The sequence below is a fragment of the Petaurus breviceps genome, unplaced genomic scaffold (assembly GCF_028583685.1).
Source record: "Petaurus breviceps papuanus isolate PSGF00001 unplaced genomic scaffold, PetGlider_PUasm1.0 186, whole genome shotgun sequence".
Taxonomy (NCBI): domain Eukaryota; kingdom Metazoa; phylum Chordata; class Mammalia; order Diprotodontia; family Petauridae; genus Petaurus; species Petaurus breviceps.
The window spans coordinates 15,161,789-15,187,911 of record NW_027185798.1 but is presented as its reverse complement, the minus strand read 5'-3'; the positions used below and the strand labels follow the sequence as shown (position 1 = coordinate 15,187,911).

Sequence of the window (26,123 nt, the reverse complement as noted above, 5' to 3'; positions counted from 1 at the left end):
GAGAAACCTGGGAAGACTTATGTGAACGGATGCAGAGTGAAGGGGACAATTTATACAGTGTTAGTAACACTATAAAAGACAGCCACTGGGGGGACTCTGATCAATGCAAGGAACCACGAGGACTCTAGAATATCTGATGGTAAAAAACACTTCCCTCCTCTCAGTGATGGGCTCAAATGACAGATGTGCATTTTCAGCTATGCCCAATAAGCCAGGAGACTATTTCTGCTTGTCTACAGTCACTGGTGCTGGTGGATGCAGAAGTGATAGTGATACAAAAAAAGGAGAAACAGGGAAAAAAAGGCATCAATTAAATAAAAAATTTTTAAAAAGACAGAGAAAGTCCAGGTAGGGGCAGAGACAAGCAGGGCACAGTTGACCCTATCATAGTAAGATAGATGTATAATTTCAAAAAAACAAGATTTATAGTTACATTGGCAACCCTCCTTTTTATATAGAAATTTTTTTTTGCTTTTTTTTTGGAGGGAAATTGGGGTTAAATGACTTGCCCAAAGTCACACAGCTAGTAAGTGTGTCAAGTGTCTGAGGTCACATTTGAACTCAGATCCTCCTGACTCCAGGGCTGGTGCTCTATTCACTGTGCCACCTACCCACCCCTAGAAACATTTCTATGTTGATGATTGCCAAGCCCATAATTTTTAAATAAATAAAATAACTAATTAGGCAAGAGGTAAAATGTCAGTACAAGATAGAAATTTTAAATAATAAAAAAATTATTTTTTAAAAAAGTAGGCTAGGGGTGGCTAGGTGGTGTAGTGAACAGAGCACAGGCCCTGGAGTCAGGAGGACCTGAAAGAAAAAAAAAAGTAGGCTAAACATACTCCAAAGAGGCCAGAGACACGAAAGATAAAGGAACAGGATTCATATGTACAAAAATAATTACAGCAGCACTTTTTATTGTAACAAAGAACTGGAAACAAACCACTTGTTCTCTGGGGGATGGAAATGCACTGCAACAGGGGCCCATGAAAGGACTGGGTCTGAATCCAGGCCCTGCCTTTACTACCTTGTGTGACCTTGGCGAGTCTCCTGCCCTCCTTATTTTAGTAAAGGGGTTGGTCTAAATGATCGCTAGGGTCCTCTCCAGTCCTAAACCTATAATATTATGATCCTAATTATGCTTTGCATTTTTCCAACATGAACTCACAAAAGAAAGTCATGGGGAACTAGAAATATTGGCAAACTCAAGAGGAGATGTTGGCAAGTCACTCTGGGCTGAAAGGAACACCAGTGGGGAGGGACTGTTTAAATGTTGATTGTTTATATGAAGTCCTTAGTAGCTGAAGTTTCTTTCCCAACCATTTTATCGTTAATTCTGGTCTTAAAAGAAAGGGAGATGAACAGAAAAACCAAGAAAAAGAAAAATTCCCAGATTAAGAAGATTCAGGAACTCAAGCGCTCAACTTGTTACTGGGAGTGGTAGCCCCTGGAAATAACATTCCAGCATCCCACCTCTCCATAAAAGAGGTGATAACTTGAGGTACAGACTGAGTTGTTTTTTTGGATATGGTCAATGTGGGAGCTGGTAAGGAAATATGGGCCATAAGAAATGTTAAAAAAAAAAAAAAGATGAATTCAGACTGTTTTTCATTCTCCAATAAGGCAGAGAGGAAATAGATGTTTGCTCATTGAAATAAATGTTAAATTTAAAAAATGTTTTAATATAAGGATTTAGCGGTACTTGTGGTAGTAAAGAACAGGTTCCCATTGACTAAGAATTGGATGTGGGTGTTTGTGGCGGGAAATTACTGCACAGCACAAAACAAGTATGAAGAATCCAAAGGGACATGAGAAGACTTAAGAAGGCAGAGATAGGAAAAGACTCTCCATAATGACAACCCTGTAAATAGAAAGAAAGCAAAACTGAACAGTGGCTAATCCTATAGTGACCAAGGAGCTTGGCCCAAGAAGAGAGCTGAGAAAATGGACTCCCCTGCCTTCACTGCATAGGTAGGGGACTACGGGTGTGAAATACTACATATACTGTCAGACTCAGTCATTGTGTTGTTTAATTTTAATGAAATGACTTTTTTTCCCTCAAAAAAATTTTTTCTTGTAAAAAACCACACGTATGGTTGAGGGAGAAATGGATATAGCAGAAAATAAATGTTAAAAGCATAGAAGATAATAAGAGAAGGGGGAATGATAGAATGGAGGATAGAGACTGGGGGAGGGGGCGGTCAGAAGAAAAACACTTGGGGATGGACAGGGAGAAAGGGCAGAGTAGAATGGGGGGAACTGGATGGAAGGAAATACACAGTAAAAATAACTAAAAAAAAGTTTTATGGCAAACTTCTCTGATAAAGGCCTCACTTTTCAAATAAATAAATACACATGCACACATATATAAATTTATGAAATTAAGAGACATTCTCTAATTGATAAGTGGTCAAAGGATACAAACAGGCAGTTTTCGAACAAAGTAATCAAAGCTATCTATAGTCACATGAAAAAATGCTCTAAATCACTACTGATCAGAGAAATTAAAATTAAAACAACTCACACTAGGGGCGGCCAGGTGGCTCAGCAAGTAAGAGCACCGGCTCCAGTGTCGGGATGACCTGGATCAAATCCAGGCTCAGATACCCAGCACCACACCCAGAAATAATAACTGGCCGTGTAACCTTGAGCAAGTTACTTAACCCCAATTGCTTAAAAAAAAAACCACAACTCACACCTATCAAACTAGCTAATATATGAAAACGGAAAATGACAAATGGTGGAGGGGATATGGGAAAATTGAGATACTAATGCACTGTAGGTGGAGCTGTAAACTGATTCAACCACACTGGAGAGCAATTTGGAACGATGCCCAAAGGGCTATATAAATCTGTGCATATCCTTTGACCCAGAAGTAGCACTCCTCAAGTCTGTATCCCAAAGAGATCACACGCACACAAAAGAAAAAGGATCTATACGTACAAATCTATTTATAGCAGCTTTTCTTTGATGGCAAAGAATTAATCAGAAATTGAGGGGATGTCCACCAATTGGGGAATGGTTGTACAAGTTGTGGTATAACTTTGTAATGGAATATTACTGTGCTATAAGAAAGGAATAGAATGCTCTCATTAAAAACCTGGAAAGACCTACATGAACTGATGCAAAGTGAAGTGAGCAGAACCAGGAAAACATTGTATACAGTAACAGCAACATTGTAACAATGACCAACTGTGAACTGAGCTCTTCTCAGTGATACAATGATACAAGACAATTCCAGAGGGCTCATGATAAAAAATGATATTCACCTCCAGAGAAAGAATTGTTGTAGCCTGAATGTAACTGAAGCATACTTTTTTTTAACTTTTACTTTTTTCTTGGGTTTGTGTGTGTGTGTGTGTTCTTTCACAATATGCCTAACATGGAAATGTTTTGCATGACCACACATGTATAACCTATATCCAATGGCTTGCTTTCTCAATGAGAGGGAGGGGAAGGAGGGAGAGAATTTGGAATACAGCATTTTAAAAAACAAATGTGAAAAACTATTTTTACATGTAATAGGGAAAAATAAAATTTAAAAAACAAAGGATCAATAAAAATAATTTGTAAATGGAGGTGGGGAGGAGATTGTTCCTACTTCTACAGCATTTTTACTGGAGCCCTGTGAAATAAAGATTATTATCCCCTTTTAAGGAAAAAGGAAAGTGAAGCTCAGAAAACTCAAAGGACTTGTCCAGGGTCTCAGAGTCTGCCAGAACTTTGAACTTCAACTTCAGCATTGATCCCACTAAGCCACAGGGCCATTCATGAGTATAAGGAAGGCCTCAGTTGCCTCATCTGAATAATGGGTACCTCTATCTCCATACTATAATGCTAGTGCTCATTAAGGACAACAAAAATATTTTCAGGGCAGAGCTGCTGAGTGGCCTTCCTCGAGGTATAATTTCCCTCCCAAGGCCTCTCCATGTCCCTCTTTGTCCTTGTAAGATAGTAAGAGGTAAAACTTACTTGGTTAATTTATGGCTTTTCATGGATATGAGGAATTCCCTGAGGATCTCGGGGCTCTGGTGTCTACAGGGAGTTTTGGACAGGTACTTCATTGTCTGGAAGGAAGGAAAGAAAGAAAAAAGGGAGAGGCATGAAACGAGGGGCAGGGGCGGGGAGCACAAGAGGGACTCCAAACTGGCCGGGCTGCTTTCTCAAGAGTATCTGAATCAGCAGGTCCCACACCCTTGTCCAGTACATTCTCTGCCCCAACACTGACCAACCAGGCTGAGGACATGAGATACAGTGACCTGAAAAGAACCTCACTGAAGGAAACAGGACTTGGCCAGAGGACCCCAGAGCTGGAGAGCTGGAAGGGATCACGGGTGTCATCTGGTCCTCATTTTATAAGGGCCAAAGTCACACAGTAAGAATCACAGGCAGGATTTGAACTCACATCTTCAGACTTTAGAATCAGTTCTCTTTCCATGGTGCTACAATGTGCACATAGACTATGGAATCCTTAGTTTGGGGGTGGAAAGAACCTAAGAGGTTTTATATGGCCTCTAATTTTATCTATTTATGTTATCCATGGTAGAAATAAATACCCAATTTACAGCCTTTGAGAGCTGCTCAGAGCATAGTGGTTCAGTGACTGGCCCAAGGTCACACAGCCAATATAGGTCAGAGGCAGGATTTGAACTTGAGTCTTCCTGACTCTGAGCTCAACAGCTTTCTATCAGCACAGAGACTCAACTACTGGACTCTTCCAAAACTGGGATCTGAGGAGGGGGGACGATGCTTATTTAGGCCAACAAGGGGTGGTGACTTCCTCCTCTGGAGCTCATTATTAATCGACCCACACAAGCTGGGGCTTCCATAGACTGCCTGCTCCTTACTATCTGTGTGACCCAGGATTCATTTCTAGACCTCTCTGGTCTAGAAGATGCCTCCCAGCCTATAAGTCCTCTGTAGGAGGAGGCAAAAGTTCCTTCAAACCTGTCCAGAGGAAAGCCTGGGGGAAACAGGTCTCCTCACTCCCTCTTCTAAAAAGCAGGGCTATCTCCCTGGGGGCTCACTTGCGGCAGAAGGAAGGCATTAAGCTGACTGCCTCCCCAGCAGTCGGTCCCAGGGAAGGCTCTAAACCTCGGCTACGTGGCAGGGAGGATGACCCCAGCTGAGGCTCTGGGAGTAGCCCGGCCCCCTTCCTCTGTTGCCAGACCTTGAACATCTCCCTTCGGTTCCAGCTTTCGTGAAAGCTTGTCCCTTTTCGTGACCAAGAGCCTCAGCCAGTCTGCACCCTTGGCCCTGTTCCCAAGAAGCCTGTGGGGATGGAGGGACTGAGGTAGAGGAGGAAGGACCGAGGCTGTTTTACATACAAACCCTCCTCCAGCCCAGCCGCCCCCCTCTCCCCGGCCTGCATCTTCTGGCCTTGACGTTGCCCATCATCTTCCAATCCAGCTAAGCCACCTTGAGAACCAGAGGGGAGTAAACATAAAACTTTTAACCTTGTTTGCTGCAAAGTAAGGGAGGGAAATTCGTTCCTTGGACTAGCGCCCACACAGATAAGTGTGAGCAGATGGATGGCTTCAAACAGGAACTCCCCACTGCACAGGGAACCTCGAGGGGTCAGGAGGAAATCCCTTTACTGATTCCCTCTCAACGATCCTCAAAATGGGGCACCGCGATGGAGAAGGCAGGAACAAGATGGCGCCCCAGGCCCACTCTTCCCAACCCTACCCCCTTATTCTAGCCTCTGAGATCACCTGCACTGAACTGGAAAACAGCATAAACAACAGGGCTTGAAAATGTAGCCAAAGAATCCAGACACATCTTATTGAAATTAATTGACAAAACACAAGTAAAATTAAAGGATGGCAAATCTAATTCCGCCATCTGGAAGCCTGAGATCAGGAGGGCCAAATGCTATACCACATGTTCAAATGGATAAATTGCCTCCCTAGGCACCCACCGCTCTGGGCCTCGGTGTTTCTACTTTTAAAATGGGGATGGAGGGGAGGGGAGGAATGCCTGCTACTGCAAGCATCTTTGCTTCTAAAGTGCCCCAACAACTCAGCACAAACAGTGTTTCCAAGCCAGAGTATTGCTGTTAACAGCTGCACCAACTGAGCTGATTGTTAAACATTTAGTGTGAGGGTTTATACCTCAGAAATAGGGAAATGCTACAAATTAGGATTATTTATTGTTCTGATAGCCCAGACTTTAAAAACTGATAGATCTGAGTATTTGTCATGTAGATTAAACTTAAAAATGTGCTGTGGGTACAGTCCACCCCCCCACCCCGCCCCACATCTGCCTGCGTGAAACTGAGTCACTAACAGTAACAATGATAATCACACCAACCGTCACAGTCATAAAGTATTTTGTCGAGTTAAAGAACAGCCAGGAAGCGCTAGAATTTCCAACTTTTACAACCTACAATGTTATTTACAATGGTAGAGCTGAATTCTCATGCTGGCTCTGCCCCTAATTTGCTATGTAACCTTGGGCAATTCGCTTCTCCTCACCAGGCCTCAGTTTCCCACTCTAAAATACAAGGGGGCTGGATGGACTAAGCTCCAGGGCCCTGTTCAGTGCTGAAATTCTATACATTATTCCAGAAAGAGGAAGCTACAGGTCACTAGCCATGTCCTCCAACAGGCTCTGGCAGAATAATAAAGATAATGTTATTTTAATTGACGTCATCCTAGCAGACATCCGTAACCTCCAAACTACACAGAATGGAAGCAGAAATCAAAGCCACATGGGCGCAGGATGAGTCCGGGCTCCCCTTATCCCCCTTCTGCTACTGGCTCTGTCCCCAGATGCTTTCAGTCAGCCTACGGAGGAAGAGCCCCTGGCCCAGCTTTCTCATTCAATTACAAAAAGCCGTCATTCAAACTGGGAAAACGGATGGATCAGGAAACTCGTTAGTTGTGGGTCTCTGGCCAAGTCACCACAGGTTACCAATTTGTTAACTGCATGAAAATAGTCCCTAACATAAATGTGAACATTCACTGTATCAGAAATATGGCTCAGAATTGTCAAAAGACTGATGTAAATAGATTTGAAATTTTTTAAAAAACTCTTTAGAAAAAAACTAGCCACTTATTTAAGCGAACCTTAGCCCTCAAAACAGAAATATAAACAAAGGTCAGCCAGATCCTGACTTGTCCTCAAACGGTTTCTATCTCAAAACACGAGAAGGAAACATGCATTTATTAGGCACCCAATGTATGATAGGCACCATACTAACTAAATGCTTCATAAATATTACCTCATTTGACTCCTGGGAGGTAAGCAGTGCTGCTATTATCCCCATTTTGCATTTGAGGAAAGTGAGGAAGACAAAGGTTAAGTGACTTGTCTGGAAATAAATAATAATGACAGCTAACATTTATACAGCACTTACTCTGTGCCAAGCACTGTGTGAGGTGTCCTACAGATTTGATATCATCTGATGCTCACAGCTCTGGGAGAGAGGCGCTCTCATTACCCGTTTTACAGAGAGGGAAACTGAGGCTCAAACAGGTGGAGTGATCTGTCCAGGGTCCCCGGGGGATCTGAACTCACGGCTCCCTGAGCCCAAGTCTAGCATGCTATCCCACCCTCACAAAAACACTGACTCACCCAATGCCAGCTGCCTCCGATGATTCTGACTTCTGCCTTCCCCACAAAGGCTGTCTCTGGTGCAATGGCACCTACGCCCTCTGCCTCCCTGGGAGGGCCCCACTCATGGGGGAGGGCAAGGACACGGGCAGCCCCCCCAGGGGACAGCAGAGACACCTCCAACTGCAGCTCGTCTGGCTCCAGGTCAACCCAGGTGGCCCCTGGGGCCTTGGCCAGGAAGCAGCTGGACTGGGCTGGGGGGAGGGGGGAGGGGCAGAGATGGGAGCCCGCACCATGGCCGCACCTCATATGTGATCGTGTTCAGGTTCTGCTGACCGGAGCCGTGCTTGCTCTTGCCGCTCTCCTTCCGCTGCTCTTTGAGATCGGCGAGCAGCTGGAATACCTGGGAATAAGAAAGTTGAGATGAGGGTCTCCCCCTCCCCCCCCCAAAACGAGGCCTTGGGATCCGGCGGTTAGCGAGCCCGGAGAACCGCGCCTCGGTAAAACGATCTCTCTGGGCCTCAGTCTCTTCACTAAGATGGGTGGGACAGACCTCTGAGGTCCCTTCGAAGAGGACTAAACGCTAGAGTTGGGGTCAGGAAGACCTGGGTTCAAATCTGGCCTCAGACACTTCCTAGCCGTGTCACCCTGTCTGCCTCAGTTTCCTCATCTGTCAAATGAGCTGGAGAAGGAAAAAGCAAACCACTCCAGTATCTTTGCCAAGAAAACCCCAAATGGTGTCACAGAGCCAGACATGACCAAAAACAAGCAAAACTAGTGTCATCATCATCATCATTATCATATCTATGACCAAGGACCTTGTCTGCCACATCCTCCTTTCGCTTCCTGATTTCTCATCTGTAAAAAGAGAGATCTGGGCCTGCACTGGTCCTGTGCCAAGGAAACCACCGGCTGGGGTCTAACTCCAAAGCCAAGTCAAGTGACTCCCGCAGAAAGAGGGAAGCCAGATTCTCGTGTGTATGAGTAAAGTGTGGGGGAAAAGCACCCAGTGAAATTGCATGTGGGCAGATGGGTAAAAGTGCTACAGAACACCCCCCGCCCCCCGGCACCACCCCTGCCCCCTGCCCCAGGGGGGATGTCCTCAGTTCTCCAAGGTCAGGAAAAGTCAGTGCCATCAAAAAGGGCCATCTCACATGCAAAGAAAACAAAACCCTTTCCTGTTTTTGCAAAGCAAAATGGCCAAAGAGAACAGAGGACAGAGAAAGGGTCAAGGTCTCTGGCTGGTGACAAGGTGGCCCCTATCCACACTGGGCCTCAGCAGAGCTGTGTGGGCAGTGAATGGCCTGCCAAGGCTGGGGTCACATTGTCCCAGTCACAGAGATACAGTGCAGGGTGCCAGCTAAAGGACAAGCTGGCCGGTGGGTAAACCAGAAGGGCGGCCTCACCCTGTACCTTCCCACAGATTCCAAAGAAGCCACAGTCAAATCCAAACAGACCTGGAGGAGGCTGCTTCATTTCACTACATAAATATCCCTTCTTCCTCCCCACTCCCAACCTAATAAATCCCAGCACCTCTCTGGGACACCCATACCTCATCTGAGGTTTGCAAAGCATTTTTAAAATTTTAATTAGTATTTTATTTTTCCCCAGGTACATGTAAAAACAATTTTTAACATTCATTTTTAAAACTTAAGTGTTTTTTAGAAATCTTTATGGGGAAATTATTTATGTTAACTGTGATTTTTATTCTAGAAGGCTTTCTTCTTTTGTGTAAACTTTTTTCTTTTCTTTTTTTTTTCTTTGCTTTCTGGAGGGGGGAAGGCAGGGGAATTGGGGTTAAGTGACTTGCCCAAGGTCACACAACTAGTAAGTGTTAAGCGTCTGAGGCCGGATCTGAACTTGGGTCCTCCTGACTCCAGGGCTGGTGCTCTATTCACTGTGCCACCTAGCCACCCTTTTCTGTAAATTTTTAAGACTTATTTCAAACTTAAATACAAAATGACAAAAAAAAAAATTGCATGTCCACAGCAGAACATGAGAGGATTCAATATGAAACAATCAATTTCTGTTTCAAGAAAACCTACGTATAATAAATAGTACACACTGTTTTCAAAGCTGCCCAGTCTTTCGTTGCTTCCTTCTCAGTTATGCTACGCAGAGAACTTTTTAACTTTATTTCTTCTCCTCTCCAGACCCCTGTTCCCCTATCCCAAAGAAGGCTCCAATTAAGTGTGAATACATATACACATACATAGATATCTGTAACATACACATATATACTTATGCACTCACATCATACATGTCAGACTGTACTGTGTATATTTCCGCTTGTCATGTCTTTCTCTGAAAGTGAATAGCCTCTTTCTTCATAGGCCCAAGTCTTCCCATGTTTTTTTAAATCAACCAGCTCATCATTTCCTACATCACAGCAATATTCCAACCCAACCCCATCCTACCTGAGAGTTCATCTATAAAAGTTTTTTCCCAAATTTCTGCATTCTTTTTTTTTTCTTGGCTATGTAGGTTTTATTTAAACAATAATCAAAATTATCCATTTCACACTTCAACAATGTTTTCACCTTATAATACAGTTTAAGTATTATTTTAGTATCTGATGCTGCTGAATCTACTTCCTTTACATCTTTTTCCTCTGGTTTCTATGAGGTTCCTGACCTTTTGTTCTTCCAAGTGAACTTTATTATTTTTTCTAACTCAGTAAGTTATTTTTTTTAGTCATTTAATTGGGATGACATTGAATTGATTAGTTGGGTAAAACTGTCATTTTTAAAATTATGTCAGTTTTACCTACCCATGGACAACAAACATCACTTCAATTATTTAGATCACACTTTGTATAAAAATGTTTTATGTTTATGTTCATTCTAGTTCCTGCTTCTTTTCTGGTGGGTATTTTATACTGTCTAGTTATTTTAAGTGGTCTAAAACAATATTGAATAATATTGCTGACAGGACAGTTTTTCTATTTTTCTCTTTTGATTAAATCTATTTTAACTTTATCTCTAGATCATGATTACTACCCCTGCTTTTTTTATATGCTAAATTCTACTCCTGCCCATCATTTTATCTTTGTATTTCTCATTTTTATGTTTCCTGAAAGTAACACATTGTTGAATTCAAATTTTTAATATGCTATCCGTTTCCATTTTATGGGTAAATTTGTCCCATTCACATTCTAAGCTACAACTACTTGTTTTGTATTTTTCTTCACTATCCTTCTTGCCCTATTGGATATGGCTTTCAATATTTTAATCACAGAGCACCTATAGGCTGAGTTGTTGCAAGGATTATTGTCACCATTTTACAGAAATAGAAACCAAGTCTAGTTTAAGTGCCTTGCCTATGGTCACAGAGCCTCTGGACTCTGGGCCAAGTGCAAAGGATATTCCTCCAGGGCTGATCTCATCCCTTCCCACTCAAACTGCTCCCTGGGCTCTTCACCATCTCCAGGACTGACTACAAATAGAAAGCCCTCCATAACAGGGAGCCCCCTCCCACGTCATTCTGCAGTCCCACCACCCAGGCCACACTGGGGGGCTCATCACCCAGGACTCTCCAGCTCCTGATTCCAGGCACCAGCCATCCCTTGTCTGTGAGCCCTCCTACCCCTCTTCTTCTACAGGAATCTTTCCTGATTGGATTAGGAACCAAGAGGACCTGGAATTGAGTACTAGGTCTCCTGCCCACTCCTTATGAGACTCTGGGCAAGTTGATCAACCTCCCTTCGCCTCAGTTTCCCCATCTCTAAAAGAAGTCTGAGGACTCTTCCAGGTCTAAATCACACATACTAATGACCTTAGTGAGCCTGTCCCCTCACCTATATCATGACCAAAGTGCCCTAGAAGACTTTGGACCTCTAAATCCTCTGATCCCAAGGCTTGTTGTCTGAAGGATTAGGGATCGGGCTGAAGGACCTTGGAGGTCACACTGATCTCTGAGGTTCTAGGATACAAACCCTATCTATACCCTTATCGGATTCCGGAGGCACCAAGGGCCAGGACACTTGTCAGATAATCCAACCCAGAGCCAATTACCTCATAATTGCTGAGCAGAGCGGCATTGGCATCCTTCCTGCAAAGGAAACAGAGAAATAAAAAAGGCAGTTATAATCCCATCAAGAAAAATAAATGGTCCAAGCTCTGGAACAAGGGGGGGTGGTTTCTAAGGACCGTTTCAATGCCAAAGTGAGGATCTAATCAAATGCCTGGGGCTTTATGTGAAAGTGGAGGTCAGTGGCCAGAAATGAGTGTCCCTCAGTATCTGGAGGGGCCTGGGCACAGCAGAAGGGACTAGAATTAAACCAAAGTACAGAGCAAAAAAGCCTTCAGAACACAAGTGCAGAGTGTGGTGGAGACAGCTTAGGGATACATGGATCTGAAAGGTCAACAGGCCAGTAAACACCGGCTAAGCACCTACCCCCTCCACATGTCAGGCACTGTGCCAGATGGGGGGGATTTCGCGCACACACACACACACACACACACACAAACACACATACACATACATAAACACACATGAAATATAACAGGCCCTGCCTTCAAGGAGTTTTCATTCTAATGGAGTGTAGAAGAGAAGATGGCATCTACCTGGCAAGTAAAAACAAGGTAGTCTAATAAGGGACAAAACACTTTGCATCAGAGCGGCTCAGAAAAGCCTTTGGCTGGGATGTGGCACCTGACGGTGATCCTGAAAGGAAGCTTCTAAGGCAGAGGTCAGAAGGGAGAGATTGCACAGCCTATGCAAAGGTGCAGAGGCTGGAGATGGAATATCTTCTTTCTGTACAGATCAACTAAAATGCGTTTGATGCCAGCAACAGAGGCAGCAGGAATACTGTGTCATAACCTTCATTCCTCTGATGGGTGCTTACCCTGCAATAATTCAGTCAGTGGTTCAGCAGCTCAGGGGGTCATGGAAGGGCCTGGGTCTCTCACCTCTTTAATTAAGATACATGTAATTAAGATAGTAAAGAGCCACCAGGTGACACAATAAGAAGAGCGCCAGGCCTGGAGTCAGAAAACTCATCTTCCTGAGTTCAAATCTAATCTCAGACACTTACTAACTGTGACTCTGGGGAAGTCACTTCACCCTGTTGGCCTCAGTTTCCTCATCTGTCACATGGGCTGGAGAAGGAAATGTCAAACCACTCCAGTATCTCTGCCAAGAAAACCCCAATGGGGTCATGGAGAGTCAAGGCTACAAAAACAGGCAAAAGCCAGACCCTACCCTCAGGCAGCTTACAATCTAAAAAGATTGCAAAGGCTGCAAAGAGGCAAATTCAGGAAGTTTCCCAGCAATCAGAGTTCAATTAATTAGGTTCATCACCTCTTGAGTCTCCCTTTGGCAGGCAGGGGTCTATGGACCCTGTCTCAGAATAATGTTTTTTAATGCATTCACAATGGAAGGAAATACTGAATAGCAATTAGAGGTCAGAGAAAATAAAGATTTATTTTTTCCCATTCCAGTTCCCGGGCGCCCAGAAATCTATCCACACACTCCTCGATAACAACTATTTAAAAAGGGGAACAAAATTGTTTGCCTTCTCAATGAAGGGAGAAGAGAGGGAGGGAGAAAATTTGGAACTTAAAATTTAAAAAAAAAGGTGTTAAAATTGTTTTTACATGTAATGGTGGGGGGGATAAGATATTAAATAAAAATAAATAAATAAAAAGTGGAACGAGGCTAGACCATGTTACAGAAGGAATCTGTTTTCAGGTGTATGGTGGATGAGAGGGATACCGAGCTTCCTTCCAACTCAGAAATCATGCGATTCTATCCAAAGTGTCGGGATTTCCTGAAGTCCAAAGGGGGGAGATGTACGAGGCTGTCACACATTGGGGGAGCGTTCGGTAAGAGGGGAAGGTCTGAGTGCTCATCCATCAATATCCCTGTCACGTCAAGAGGAAGCGAGGTCCCTAGCATGGTGGAAGGATACCCCTCGGGCTTCTTAAGCAGAATATAAGCTCCTTGAGGGCAGGGGCTGCTTCATTTTGTTTTGCTTTTTTTTAACTTCAGGTTTAATTTCAGGCACACAGAAGATAAAACTTCCACAATGAACGACTCCAGGATAATATCTGTTCTGATCAATAAGCAATGAGCTGGATCCCACATGGGTCCAGTGCTTGGCCTTGGGATGCATCATGGCTGCATCTACACCCGACCCCTCAGGTGCCCACGGCCTTTGGATCCCAGGGACTGGTTGTTGTGGTGAGGCTTCACAGCCTCAAAAGGAAGACATACAAAGAGCTCCCCCCAATGACCTCATCTCTGATTCATTCCATGAATTTAAAAAAAAAACACTAAAGGAAGAAAAAGATCTAATTAGTGTCCACAGTGTCCATCCATCTCAACCTGAAAACTGCTGACCAGATCCCATGGCTTCTTTGATCATTAAATAATGGAATTCAATTTAATGAAAAGGCAGGCAGGGAGTCTTATGGACTGAGGACAGTCTGTGAACCCTAAAACACTCCTGAACCAATGGCTCTGCTCTAAACTGGGCTCGGCTGGGCTCTCTTCTCCTAGAGCCTTCCAGGGGGGCCCAAAAATACGCATGTGTGTGTCCATCTACCCACCCACCCATCCATCCATCCATCTACCTACATACATACGTGCTGCTCCTCATGGAAGAAACCACCACCCAGCGTGGCAGCACAGCCCCAGGAGCAAGGTATCTAGCACCAGAGGAGTTAGCTCTGAATGAGGACAGCCTCAGACGTTTACTAGCTGTGTGATCTTGGGCAAGTCACTTCACCCTGTTTCCCTCAGTTTCCTTATCTGTAAATTGGGAGGATCAGACTAGGTGGCTGTAATGGGAATGTAAATTTTAAAGATCTTCCCTGCCCCTAGGCTAAAGTGCACCTGGAGCCTGGGGTGGGAGGCTTGTTTTTCAGTAGATACTTCTTGATTGGCCAGTGAGTCAATAAGGTTGTTACATTCTCTGAGCCAGGAGAAGGCTATATAAGCCCTGATGTGTAGCTTTGTTTTGGGGCTCACTTTGGGAAGTGTTCTGTGATTTGATCAGATGAGACTCTGGAAAGCCGTTGTCCAGAGCCCCCCGGCTTTGAAACCCAGATGTTGACTTGGTATGGATGTAATGGTTGGACAGTTTGGAAAACTGTCTACTTGATCTGTTTCTCTGTCTTGATAATTCTGTCTGTATACTCTGAAGTTCGGGGTGCTGATCTTTTCCCCCTGAACTAGGTAAACGATACATATATGACTGATTAAAGTAAGCTTGTTAACCCATTTTGAGTTGCTTTCCTTTAACAAAGCAGATCCAAGAACCTGTGTTGGCCGCCACCCTGGGGATGCTGGGGTGCTTGCTGCTACAATGGCCTTGAAGATCTTTCTAGCTCTAAATCTACAATGATGATAATAATAATAATTAGCTGAAGAAGAAGTATTTATACTTTAAGTATTTAAGAAGTATTTTAAGCTTTGAAAGTACTTTACATGTTATCATTTGATCCTCATAACAATCCCAGGAGGCAGATACCGTTACTATCCCCACTTTACAGATGAAGGAAGAAGCTGACGCAGCGTTTCAGTGACTTGCCCAAGGTCACACAGCTAATAAATGTCAGAGACAGGATTTAAACTCGAGCTTTTTTTTTTTGGTCTTTTTGGAGGGGGGAGGGCAGGGCAATTGGGGTTAAGTGACTTGCCCAAGGTCACAAGGCTCATAAGTGTTAAGTGTTTGAGGCCAGATTCGAACTCAGGTCCTCCTGACTCCAGGGCCGGTGCTCTGTTCACTGCACCACCTAGCCGCACCGACTCAGGGCTTTCTTAATCCAAGTCCAACACACCACTGTGCTACCCAAATCTATGATTTTTTTCCACTTCCCCTCTAATGAGGTGCAGCCAGCTCCCAACATTCTCTGGGAAATGGGAACTTCACGTACATCACGTCATCTGATTCTAGATGTTACTGTTATCCCTATTTTTCAGAAGAATAAACTGAGTTTTGTAAAGGTTACATGGTTTGCCAGAGCCATGGAGTGTCTGAGGCTGGATTCGAATCCGAGTCTTCTAGACTGCAAGTCTGGCACTTCCCCCACGCACCCTCTTCTTCCTGTCCACATCCAGATCGATCCTGCTGGACTCAAGGCTTGACACCTTTTCTGGATCTAATTATAGCAAGGAGCCAAAAATAACCTCGGGGTCCGGGGGAGGGCAAGGAGGGAGGAGCCCTGAATGGCGGGGTTTCTGGGTGACAAAGGATAGGTGTTTGAATATACACACACACAAACACATACACACGTATGTATACATATGTAGTTTTGTGTGTACACATATACATACATACATGCATGCACGTGTATGTCAGCGCCAGTCCATAAATAAGTATACACAACGAATGAATGAAGTATTTATTACACTTGCAGACGAGCCCCATAGACAAGATACACACAGAATGGATGCAAGGCCACCTTGGAGTGGAAGGCGTTTATAGTTGGACACAGCGGGGGAGGGAGGATAGAGACCAAGAAAGGCCTCGGTTGCCACTCACTGAACAAGGACTTACTAGAAAGCTCCACTAGGTGGCCCCATAGAGCACAGAGCACCAGGCCTGGAGTCAGGAAGACTCATTCATCCTCAAATCTGACTTCAGACGTTTACTAGCTGTGTGACCCTGGGCGAGTCACTTAATGCTGTCTGCCTCGGTTTCCTCATCTGTCAAATGAGCTGGAGGAGAAAATGGCAAACCGCTCCGGTATCTCTGCCAGGAAAACCCCCAGTGGGGTCACAGAGAGTCAGATGTGACTGAAAACGACTAAACAGCAACAACCGGTGAGCCAATCTCTGCAGCCCAAGGCCGAGCCCAGTGGCACACTTATTAAAGCCTGGTGACAGAAGATCCGAGGGCGAGAGCTGGGGGTGACCTCACAGGCCAACCAGTCCAACCCCAAACCCCACCTCCAATCACAAGAACACTTTACAGACAGGGACACTGAGGCCCAGGGTGAGTAAGAGATCTGCCCCATCCGTCAGTTAACAAGCATTTATTGAGCACTTGTGCTCCTCGGATGGGGAAACTCTGTTCTCAAGGAATCTACAAACTATCCAAGGAGACAACGTTCCATCTTCTGCATGTATACGGGGTAAGTATTAAATAAAGACGACATCCTTAGGGAAAGTGGGCACTAGCACGGGGATCAGGAAGGAAAACAAACAGAAGGGAGTGTCTGAGTTGTATCTTGGAGGAGGAGTGGAAATCTCGGGGATGGAGGAAAGAAGGGCACGGGGGATCCCCAGGGCAGAGACACAGAGGAATGGAGAAGAGCCGTTTTGGCTGCACCCATGTGTGCATAAAGAGAAATACCATATAATGAGGAGGGGAAAAAACAGGAGGCCAAAGCTGCCAAAAGTCCTGAAAAGTCAAATAAAGGAGTTTATCTCTGATCCTGGAGGTAAGAGGGAGCCATGGTGGGTTACTGAGTATGAGAGAGAGACAGAAGTCTGGGAGAAGGGAAATTACGGGCTGGAGTGGGGAGACACATGTGAGAGGCGAGGAAGGTGTGAACGAAGGTGGCAGATAGGTGAATACAAGGGATGCCACAGAAATGGAAACCCAAGATGTGACAACTGACGGGGCATCCAGCAGGGCGCCGAGCTTATGTACCAAAGACACTAGAAGAATAGCGGTACCTCCCACAGAAACAGGGAGATTTAGTAGAGAATGAGGCGAGTGGTGAAAGACAAAAACAAAGACTTGTGTTTGTGATGTTGCTTGGACATTCTGTTTGGAAAGTGCAGGACTAGGCTTAGAAAGAGATCTCTTAGGAGGTATGGAAAGAGGGAGGGAGGGGGAGAGAAAGGGAGAGAGAGACAGACAGACAGAGACAGAGAGAGACAGAAACAGAGAGAGAGAGAGAGAGAGAGAGGGAGAGGGGGAGGGAGAGAGAGAGAGGGAGAGAGAGACAGAGAGAGAGAGAGACAGACAGACAGAGACAGACAGAAAGAGAGAAAGAGAGAGAGAGAGAGAGAGAGAGAGAGAGAGAGAGAGAGGGAGGGAGCCTGAAGGTTTGGCTGGTATAAATGTCAGAGGCAACAATCGAACCCAAGTCCTCAGACTCCAGCTAGGTGGTGCAGCACACAGAACGTTCTGCTTGGAGTCAGGAAGGTCTAAGTTCAAATCCAGCCTCAAACACTTACTAGCTGTGTGACCCCAGATAAATTACTTCATCCTGTCTGACTCAGTTTCCTCATCTGTGAAATGAGTTGGAGAAGAAAAGGGCCTATCATTCCAGTATCTTTGCCAAGAAAATCCCAGAAGAGGTCCAGAGGAAACCGCCAAATAGTCACAAAAAACTGGAATTTGGGAAGTATAGAGTATTTCCTCCGGCATCACTGTCTCCCCACAGCTCTGGCCAAGAAACAATGACAAAGCATGTTCAATTCAAATGAGTGTATATTAAGAGGCTACTTTAACCAAAATCCTCCATCAGAATACACAGAAGATAAAGTCAAGTCTGAGGGTAATCGATTAATCTAGTCAGTAAACTTTTATTAAGCGTCTACGACCCTGTGCTCGCAGTCTGATGGGAATCAATCTGAATGCTGGGTCAGCTGGAAGCTGAGTGTCCATCAACAAGGGACAGGCTGAATAAACGGGTGAGATACGGACATAATGGAATGTTATTGCACCAGAAGAAACTGAGAATGGGAAGTTCAGAGAAACATGATATGCATGAACTCATCTGAAGGGAAAGAGGAACCAGGAAAAGAATGTACATTGTGCCCCGAAGGCTGAGGAACCAGTGAGGGGAAGAGCTGAAGCATCTGCTTCCTTCAGGCAAGGAGGTGGGGGGCCACAGGTGCGCAGTGCTGCATACATTGTCTGACATGGCAACCGTGCTGGTGGGTCTTTGTTTCAAGGGAGGGCTAATTTGGTGGGGGTTAGTGAAACATCTGTAAAGGAAGAAGACACCAAAACATAGCAGGGCAGAGGCTCTGGGCTTGTGTTCCTAACGGTGACGCTCATCTAGGAAGACTTCCTGGAAGAGGTGAGCTGTTAACTAGAGCACATCAGACATTTGCATGGTGTTTCCTCATCAGGGCCCGCCTCCCTGGAGACATTCAGGAGAGGGCATGCTACAACCACAGTCTGAGCCACTATGAGCCTCAATTTCTTCTCCTGTAAAGCCCAGAGAAGCTCAACCCACAGAGACCTCAAAAGGGCGTTGCTTACTATGAGATTACAGGCTTAATTCAGTTTTAAAAGTACTTTACATATATCAGTTCACTCTGTTAAGGTACATAAATTATCCCCATTTTACAGATAAGAAAACGAAGACAAAAGCCAAATGGCTTGTCCATGGCCACAAAGTGATGAGGGAAATGCAGGGCTCTTCCTTAGTCCGGTGCCCTGTGACAATCATCTACCCACAAAACATACTCAAGAACACCTGGGTCCAGATCCAACTCTGATACTGACTAGTGTGTGACCCAAGGCCACCATTTAACAAATTCTTAGGGACTCACCTTCTGCGGATCGAATGAAGGGAGTGGTGACCTGGAAGGTCCCTCTGGGATCTAAAGCTGTGCCCCATTCACCCTAAGCTATCCTCAAACAGAAGTCTCCACTGCAACATCACTGACAGGGGAGGTCCAGCTTCTGCTGGTCTAAAGGTGTCCAAATCAAGAACCCCTTGGATGGAAAAACTCCACGGCATCCTCATTCTTCTTCTGCCCCCTCTGGGCTCAACAGTCACTGAAGGTGACCTGGTTGCTTAGTTCACTGATTCCACAATCATTTCACAATCACCTCACAAAATTGTCTAATAAGTCAGAACAGGAATGCTTTTACTCACATGGAAAAATAAACCACATCCTCAAAATATGACCACCACTTGGTGCCAAAGGCTAGTGACAGTAAACAGGGAGGGCCCAACCACATGGTCTGGTCAAAGACCAGGAAAGGTCTGTTTTTTTAAGGAGACTTAATTATCATCTCAAAAATGGGAGAGGGCAGACCCAAATACCTCCTAGTCTCACTCAGCCCAGGGTCTGCTTTCCAGTCCTTAATTCCCAGTTTTGACAGCCCACTCTGGGGCTTAAAACCATATCCACCAACATTAGAGGCTTTTGTTTCCCTGGTAACAGGGTTAGAGTATTAAGAAAATAAGGAAACAGTGAAAACCGAAACAAAAATCCCCGGGCGGACACCCTGGTTTCCCCAGACATGCCACTTCATTTTCTAAACTAGGCAGGGCTTTCGCTGGCACCAGGGGTGCCAGCAAACAAGAACCTGCCTTCCTGGCCAAATTTCCAAAAGTCACTGGCAGGGCAGGGAGGAGACACCAGAATCAAAGATTTGTATCTGGAAAAGATAACAATGCTAAAAGAGGTAACAATGGGTCTATTTAAGGAGTTTACTTACTAATAGGCCCTCAACCTTGAGGGAAAAAAAAGGTTACAACCCATTCAGATCAAGGTATGGTTTCATACAGGGATGGAGCTGTGGTCCCACTGATGTGGGCACTGGATCCCAAAGAAACCCCAGCCTTGTCACTCCCTATATCTCCTGTAAATGATGCTCAAGGGTCCACCCAACACTCAGTCTGGGGTCTCCTTGTGTCTCTTGGGCATCCGTCCCACCCGTCCCACACCACCAGCTCCCTACTGGACGTCCTGCGGGCACCTCAAACTCAACACAAACAAAACTGAACTCACCATCTTTCCTCCCAAACCTTCCCCTCTCCCACACTTCTCCATTCCTGTCAAAGACCCCTCCATCACCTTGGTGACCAAAAGGACCTCCTCATTCTCCCTCACCCCTCACTGCTAATCAGTTGCCAAAGTAAGAATTCTAATCAAAGCAACAACCGCCCATGATTACAGATGTTGAAACATGTTCCCCACCTCGTGACAAAGAGGGGACGGACGCAGGCTGCAGACTGAGACACGTGGTTTTTGGACAGCACCAATGTGGAGATTTGCTTTGCATGGCTATGACAATTTTTAATGTGGGTTTTGTTTTCATCTTTCTTTTTCCCTCCCCCCCCCCATGGAAGGGAGTAATGGGAGGGAGGGAAAAAAATACATTTTTGTTCTTTTTAATATTAAATTTTTTAAATAAACATTCTACTTTGTATACAGTAAAAGCAATATTGTACAATGATCAACTGTAAATGACTTAGCTGTTCTCAGCAATACAACGACCCAAGACAATTCCAAAGGACTCCTGATGAAAAATGCTGCCCACCTCCAGAGAAAGAACTGAAGGGGTCTGAATGCAAATCAAAGCACACTTTAAAATTTTTTTCTTGGGTTTTTTGGTCTGGGTTTTCTTTTGCAACATGGCTAATATGGAAATGTTTTGCATGACGACCCATATATAGTCTATATCAAATTGCTTGCCTTCTCTGGGAGAGGGGAGGAGAGGGAGAGAGAGGAAGGAAGAAAGAGAATTTGGAACTCAAAAAAAACAAATGTTAAAAATTGGTTATATATGTAATTGGAAAAAATAAAATATTTAAATATATACATATATACATACCTATATACATACATACACACACACATACACAGTACTTATATCAGTAATACTAACAACTCCATGATTTTATGGGTTATGGGGAATTCCCAGCGTGGAAAACTCCCTCACCAATGCATAAGGGCTACTTGGTCTATAAATTTCTTTTATTTTGGTTGCACCTGTGATTTCACTCCTATGGGGTGAGGGGGTGCTCTCCACTCTTAGAGAATGGCTTGGGGTTCAAAGATAAGTGTGATGTGACCAGGGTCACAGAGACAATATGTATGTGACTTAGACCTAAGCAGCTACTCTGAAGCCAGCAGCCTTCTATCCATTACAATAAATTTCCTCATCTAGAAAATGCAGACAATCCTAGCTTGGAACTTCAAATGAGATGGCCAAGTCCTTATGTTACCATATAAATGTGAGTTGTTAAAAAGACAGTACAGCCTGGTGGATTGAGTGCTGGTCTTATACAGCAAAGGGACTGTCTAGTTCAATGTCCTTATTACAATGGAAATTCCTGAAAGGTCATGACCAAACAGAAGTTAGAGATCACAAAAGATAAAATGGGCAACTTTTATTGCAATTTTAAGTCTTTACACAAACAAAGGGAGGAAATCTTTGCAGTAAGTTTCTCTGATAAAGGCCTTATTTCTAAGGTATATAGAGAACTGATTCAAAATTATAAGAAGATGAGTCATTCCTAAATTGATAAACAGAAATAAAAGGAAATGAATTTTTAAGTTTTCAGAAGAAATCCAAATTTTATTGGGGGGGGGGGCTCGAAATCACCAATAATTAGAGAAATGCAAATTAAAATGACCTGTTTGCCTTAATCCACTGGAGAAGGAAATGGCAACAAACTACTCCAGTATTAACATGGACAATGTAGTTCATGGGGTCACAAAGGATTAGACACACACTTCAACAACAAATGGCTGTTTTAACAACCTCACACTCATCCAATTGGCAAAGTTATGCAAAAAAAGAGAAATAAGAAATGCTGAAGGGTCTGTGAGAGAAGAGGTACATTAACACACAATACAAGGGTGAACTGTCCAGCTTTCTGGAAAGCATTTAGGAGTTAAGCCCCAACGGTGATTAAATTGTGCCTATCCTTAACCCAAAGAAATTATACTACCAACTCTTTCCAAAGAGATCAAAGAAGAGGGAGAAGGCCCATGTGTACAAAAAATATTTACAGCAGCTAATTTTGTGGTGGCAAAGAATGGCAGCCTTCTGGGTGAAGGCTGAAGGAGTCATCTGGGATATATGAATGAGTAAAATGAGAAATGAAGCAGGGGTTTCCAAGAAAACTCTAGGATTTGCTGTAACTGACACCGTGAAATGCGCAGAACCAGCGGCACCATCTGTCACAATGACAAAAGTCCATAAGAACAGGTGCCCTGAGGCCTGTGTGACCGAGGACCCACCTGCACCTCCATGACATGCTACCCTCCCCCTGATCGCTGACCCCACAGACGGACCCACATACATTTTAAGGACGACGCCAGGGTCTTGACTAGACATGACTGTTGGAAAGGCTTTGTTTCTCTTTCTTTTTTCAAGGAGAAGGAGGCAGATTTTGGCTAATTTTTTTTAATCTTAATTTTGAAACCATCACCAGGCCCCTCCTGTCCCTAGCACCTGGCCCGGTGCTGGGCATACAGCTGTCCATTAATAAATGCTGAGTGAGGTGACTGGTCCAGGGACTTCTCGTCTGGTCCAGGTCGCCCAGCAGACAAGCACAACACATGCTGATGATGTAACCCCGCCCCGGTTAAAGTATATAAAAACGCTGATAAATGAACAGAATTCACCAATCGGAGCCTGGGCACCACCAAGGCCGGAGTGGCCGGAGCTGGTCAGTGTCCGGGGTCCGAGCGCGGGCCTTCGAGGAGGGCTCTGGAGGAGGGAAGAGCGACGCCGTGTACCAAACACGCCCTGCTCCCACCCCAGCACCGCGGCCCACGCGGGGACGCGGACACGCACGCCCCAGGGACCGTCCGCGGCCCTTCTCAAGTCTCCCCAGCTCTCAGCTCAGCGCGGGGCACACAGTAGGGGCTGAATAAACGCGGACAGAAGCACGCGCGTGCAAGCCCCGGAATGCACACGCACGCGCACGCACGCACACGCGGACACACCCCGCCCTCCTCCCCCTGCCCGGGTCTCCCTCTCTCCCTCCCACGCGCGGGGCTGCCCACTCACACTTCCATCGTGGCTCCTGCTCCTCCTCCTCCTCCCCGCTCTCCCACGGCTCCGGGATCCGGGTTCCACCCCGAGCCGCAGTCCGCAGGGCCGGCGGGGGGCAGGGCTCCTGCTCACGTCACGGAGCCTCCCAGCCTCCGCACGCCGCGCAAGCACGCACGCCGGGGTCGCCTCGCTTCGAGCCCCGCCCGCAGCGCCCAGCCCGCCCTGGCTGTGGCCCCGGGAATGAGCGATCTGGGAGGAAGTACCCGGCCAACGCGCTCGACCCCCCTTGCCTGTGCCGGGGTTCGGCAGACGGGGCGAGCTCCCCGAGGGCAGCGACTGACTCTCTTTTGCATTCCAGTTCCCTAATTTGAGCTGAATCACTTATCGATTGCTGCGAGCCCAAGATGCCCAGTGGAACCTGGCACCCAGTATCAACCAATATCAATAAACATTTATTACGTTCTGCCCTGGGCCAGGCTGTGCTAAACTTCTGGGGATTGTTATTTGTCCTTTCTTCTTGAAGGTGACGCAAGGAAGGTGATGCCGTGACGTACAGGTGAATTGGATTTAAGTGAGGCAGGGCTGGGTTCGGTGGCCTAAGCAGAATGACTGGAGATGGCCCTGGATGCAGTGGGAGACGCCGTTCTTTTTAAGCTGAGGTCTTTCTCAAGTCTCAGTTTGACTGAGGCAACACCCATTCAGTGCTAGGTAAGAAATGAGGCAGAGAATTCTTTGACCTAGTCCAAAAAAAAAAAAAATCAACCTGGGAGGAGAAGACCCTCAGAGTTTCTGGCCCAAACAGAAACAATTGCTATTTTCATTCCCTCTGAGCCATAAGACCCCAAATACTCACCACTTGGAGCTTGGGTTACTAGAAGAAGCAAAAGACAGTCCCAGCCCTCAAGGAGCTTACTAGGCACTTAATAAGTGATTACTGGTGGACTTCACCTCACACCCCAATACTTTGCACTAGTGGGGACTGGTGATGGAGATAGTAGGTACTTAATGTTTGTTAAGGGCAGGGCAATTAGGGTTAAGTGATTTGCCCAAGGTCACAGGGCTAGTAAGTGTTAAGTGTCTGAGGTCAAATTTGAACTCAGGTCCTCCTAATTCCAGGGCTGGTGCTCTATGCACAGCATCACCTAGCCGCCCCTGTTTCCCTACTCTTAACCACTTGATTGCTTAATACCAATTAGAAGGTAGAAAGGAATTTGGACAGGAAAGAATAAACATTGACCAGTGGAATGGGTTCATAGATCTGGATTTTAAATTTGACTTTCCTGTGTTTTGGGTCAGAAAGTCTTCCTATTGAAGCAACCAAGCAAATATGACCCGTATCTGCCTCAATTCTCTCTCCCTTCCAATCTTTCTCGGAGTTTTTGCAAGTCCAAGGGGCATGGAGCTAGAAGTCAGTGTACATTTTCCTTCTCCCTGCTGGATTATAAACTCCATGAATGCAGGGACCATGTCTTATCCAAACTGTGGGTCACTCCCATCTTACCACGAGTTTGATGAATGAATGGAAAGCCTTGCCTATGTTTATCTTTGTCTTTCCAGGGTGGTTCTGGGTTCACTCCCATAAGCACAGAAGTTCTATTGGAAGGACAGTTTTCTCCACACTTGTTTGCCTTGTTACATAAAGAACCTGTGATTCACTCACTGGGCAGAAACAGCTCAGAACTGATTTAAAAGCCAAATCTTAGAGAGCTGATTGAGGCACAGAGAAATCAGATGCCTTAGCCAGGGTCACCCAGCTTAGTTCCATAGGTTTTTCGTGGGAAGGTGTAGCTGCAAGCACCCCAAGCGTCCTCAGGGTTTGCTGCCACCACAGGTTCTTGGATCCAAACAACATCTGGGTTTTTCAAAGGGGGGGGGGGGGCCCTCTGGACAATGGCTTCCCAGAATCCAGATCAAATCACAGAACACTTCCCAAAGTGAGCCCCAAAACAAAGCTACACATCAGGGCTTATATAGCCTTCTCCTGGCTCAGAGAATGTAACAATCTTATTGACTCACTGGCCAATCAAGAAGCATCTACTGAAAAACAAGCCTCCCACCCCAGGCTCCAGGTGCACTTTAGCCTAGGGGCAGGGAAGATCTTTAAAATTTACATTCCCATTACAGAAGGGATGGATGGCAGGGTCTTCTGGTCCAACCCAATTCCTCACTTCTAAAGTATCAGGCTTTTCCAGCACATTGATCCAATGGTAAGGCACTGTTGGAAATCAGGGCTTTCCTTTTGTAACCCCAGCTCTCCATCTGTTATGCCATGGCAACTTCCTCCTACCTACTTAAGCAGAATTGAGGGAAGAATAATAATTGCTAATCCTTAGTGTTTTAAGGTTAGCTTATATTATTATATATACACATATACATACTGTATGTACATTATTTCATTTGATGGGGGAGGGGTGAGTGATGTATTATCTTCATTACAGAAGAGTAAAACTGATCTTGAACATAAGGAGTCTTTTTATTGATGGTTCAGGGTCATCATCAGATGAGGCCTAGTGGAAAGATGGCTAGTACTGGAGTCTATTCCACTATCAAGATTAGAATCTGGACAAGCCATTTAACCATAGGCAAAGCCCTAATTCAGTTCAAATCCAGCCTCAGACACTTACTAGCTGTGTGACCCTGGGCAAGTCAACTTAACCCTATCTGCCTCAATTTCCTCATCTGTAATATGAACTGGAGAAGGAAATAGCAAACCACTCCAAAATCTTTGCTGAGAAAACCCCAAATGGGGTCAGAGAGATGAGACTGAAATGACTAAATAGCAGAAGTAGGTTCTTAATAATAGCTGGCATTTATATTCAGCTTCAAAGTATGAGAAACCCTTTACATACACAATCTCATCTGATCTTCACAATAACCCCATAAAGTAGGATGTTATTATTCCATTTTTACA

At 45.1% G+C, this 26,123-nt stretch overlaps 2 protein-coding genes across 5 annotated transcripts in view; one reads left to right on the top strand and one right to left on the bottom strand.

Annotated features, from left to right (window-relative positions):
* Nucleotides 1-23,394, bottom strand: part of CRCP (CGRP receptor component) — a 49,958-nt gene extending 26,564 nt beyond the window's left edge. The window contains exons 1-4 of one of the 4 annotated variants that reach the window (XM_069089564.1): nucleotides 23,228-23,387; nucleotides 11,571-11,607; nucleotides 7,862-7,960; nucleotides 3,973-4,067 (exon numbers count right to left, since the gene is read on the bottom strand). In XM_069089564.1, the coding sequence (XP_068945665.1) occupies nucleotides 3,973-4,067; nucleotides 7,862-7,960; nucleotides 11,571-11,607; nucleotides 23,228-23,235 (239 nt within the window). In that variant the 5' untranslated portion in view covers nucleotides 23,236-23,387. Of the gene's footprint in view, nucleotides 1-3,972; nucleotides 4,068-7,861; nucleotides 7,961-11,570; nucleotides 11,608-23,227 lie in introns of those variants that run through there. The other 3 variants (XM_069089565.1, XM_069089566.1, XM_069089567.1) reach the window with 3 other exon arrangements.
* Nucleotides 1-26,123, top strand: part of CHCHD2 (coiled-coil-helix-coiled-coil-helix domain containing 2) — a 421,648-nt gene that overhangs the window by 202,777 nt on the left and 192,748 nt on the right. The window lies entirely within an intron of this gene.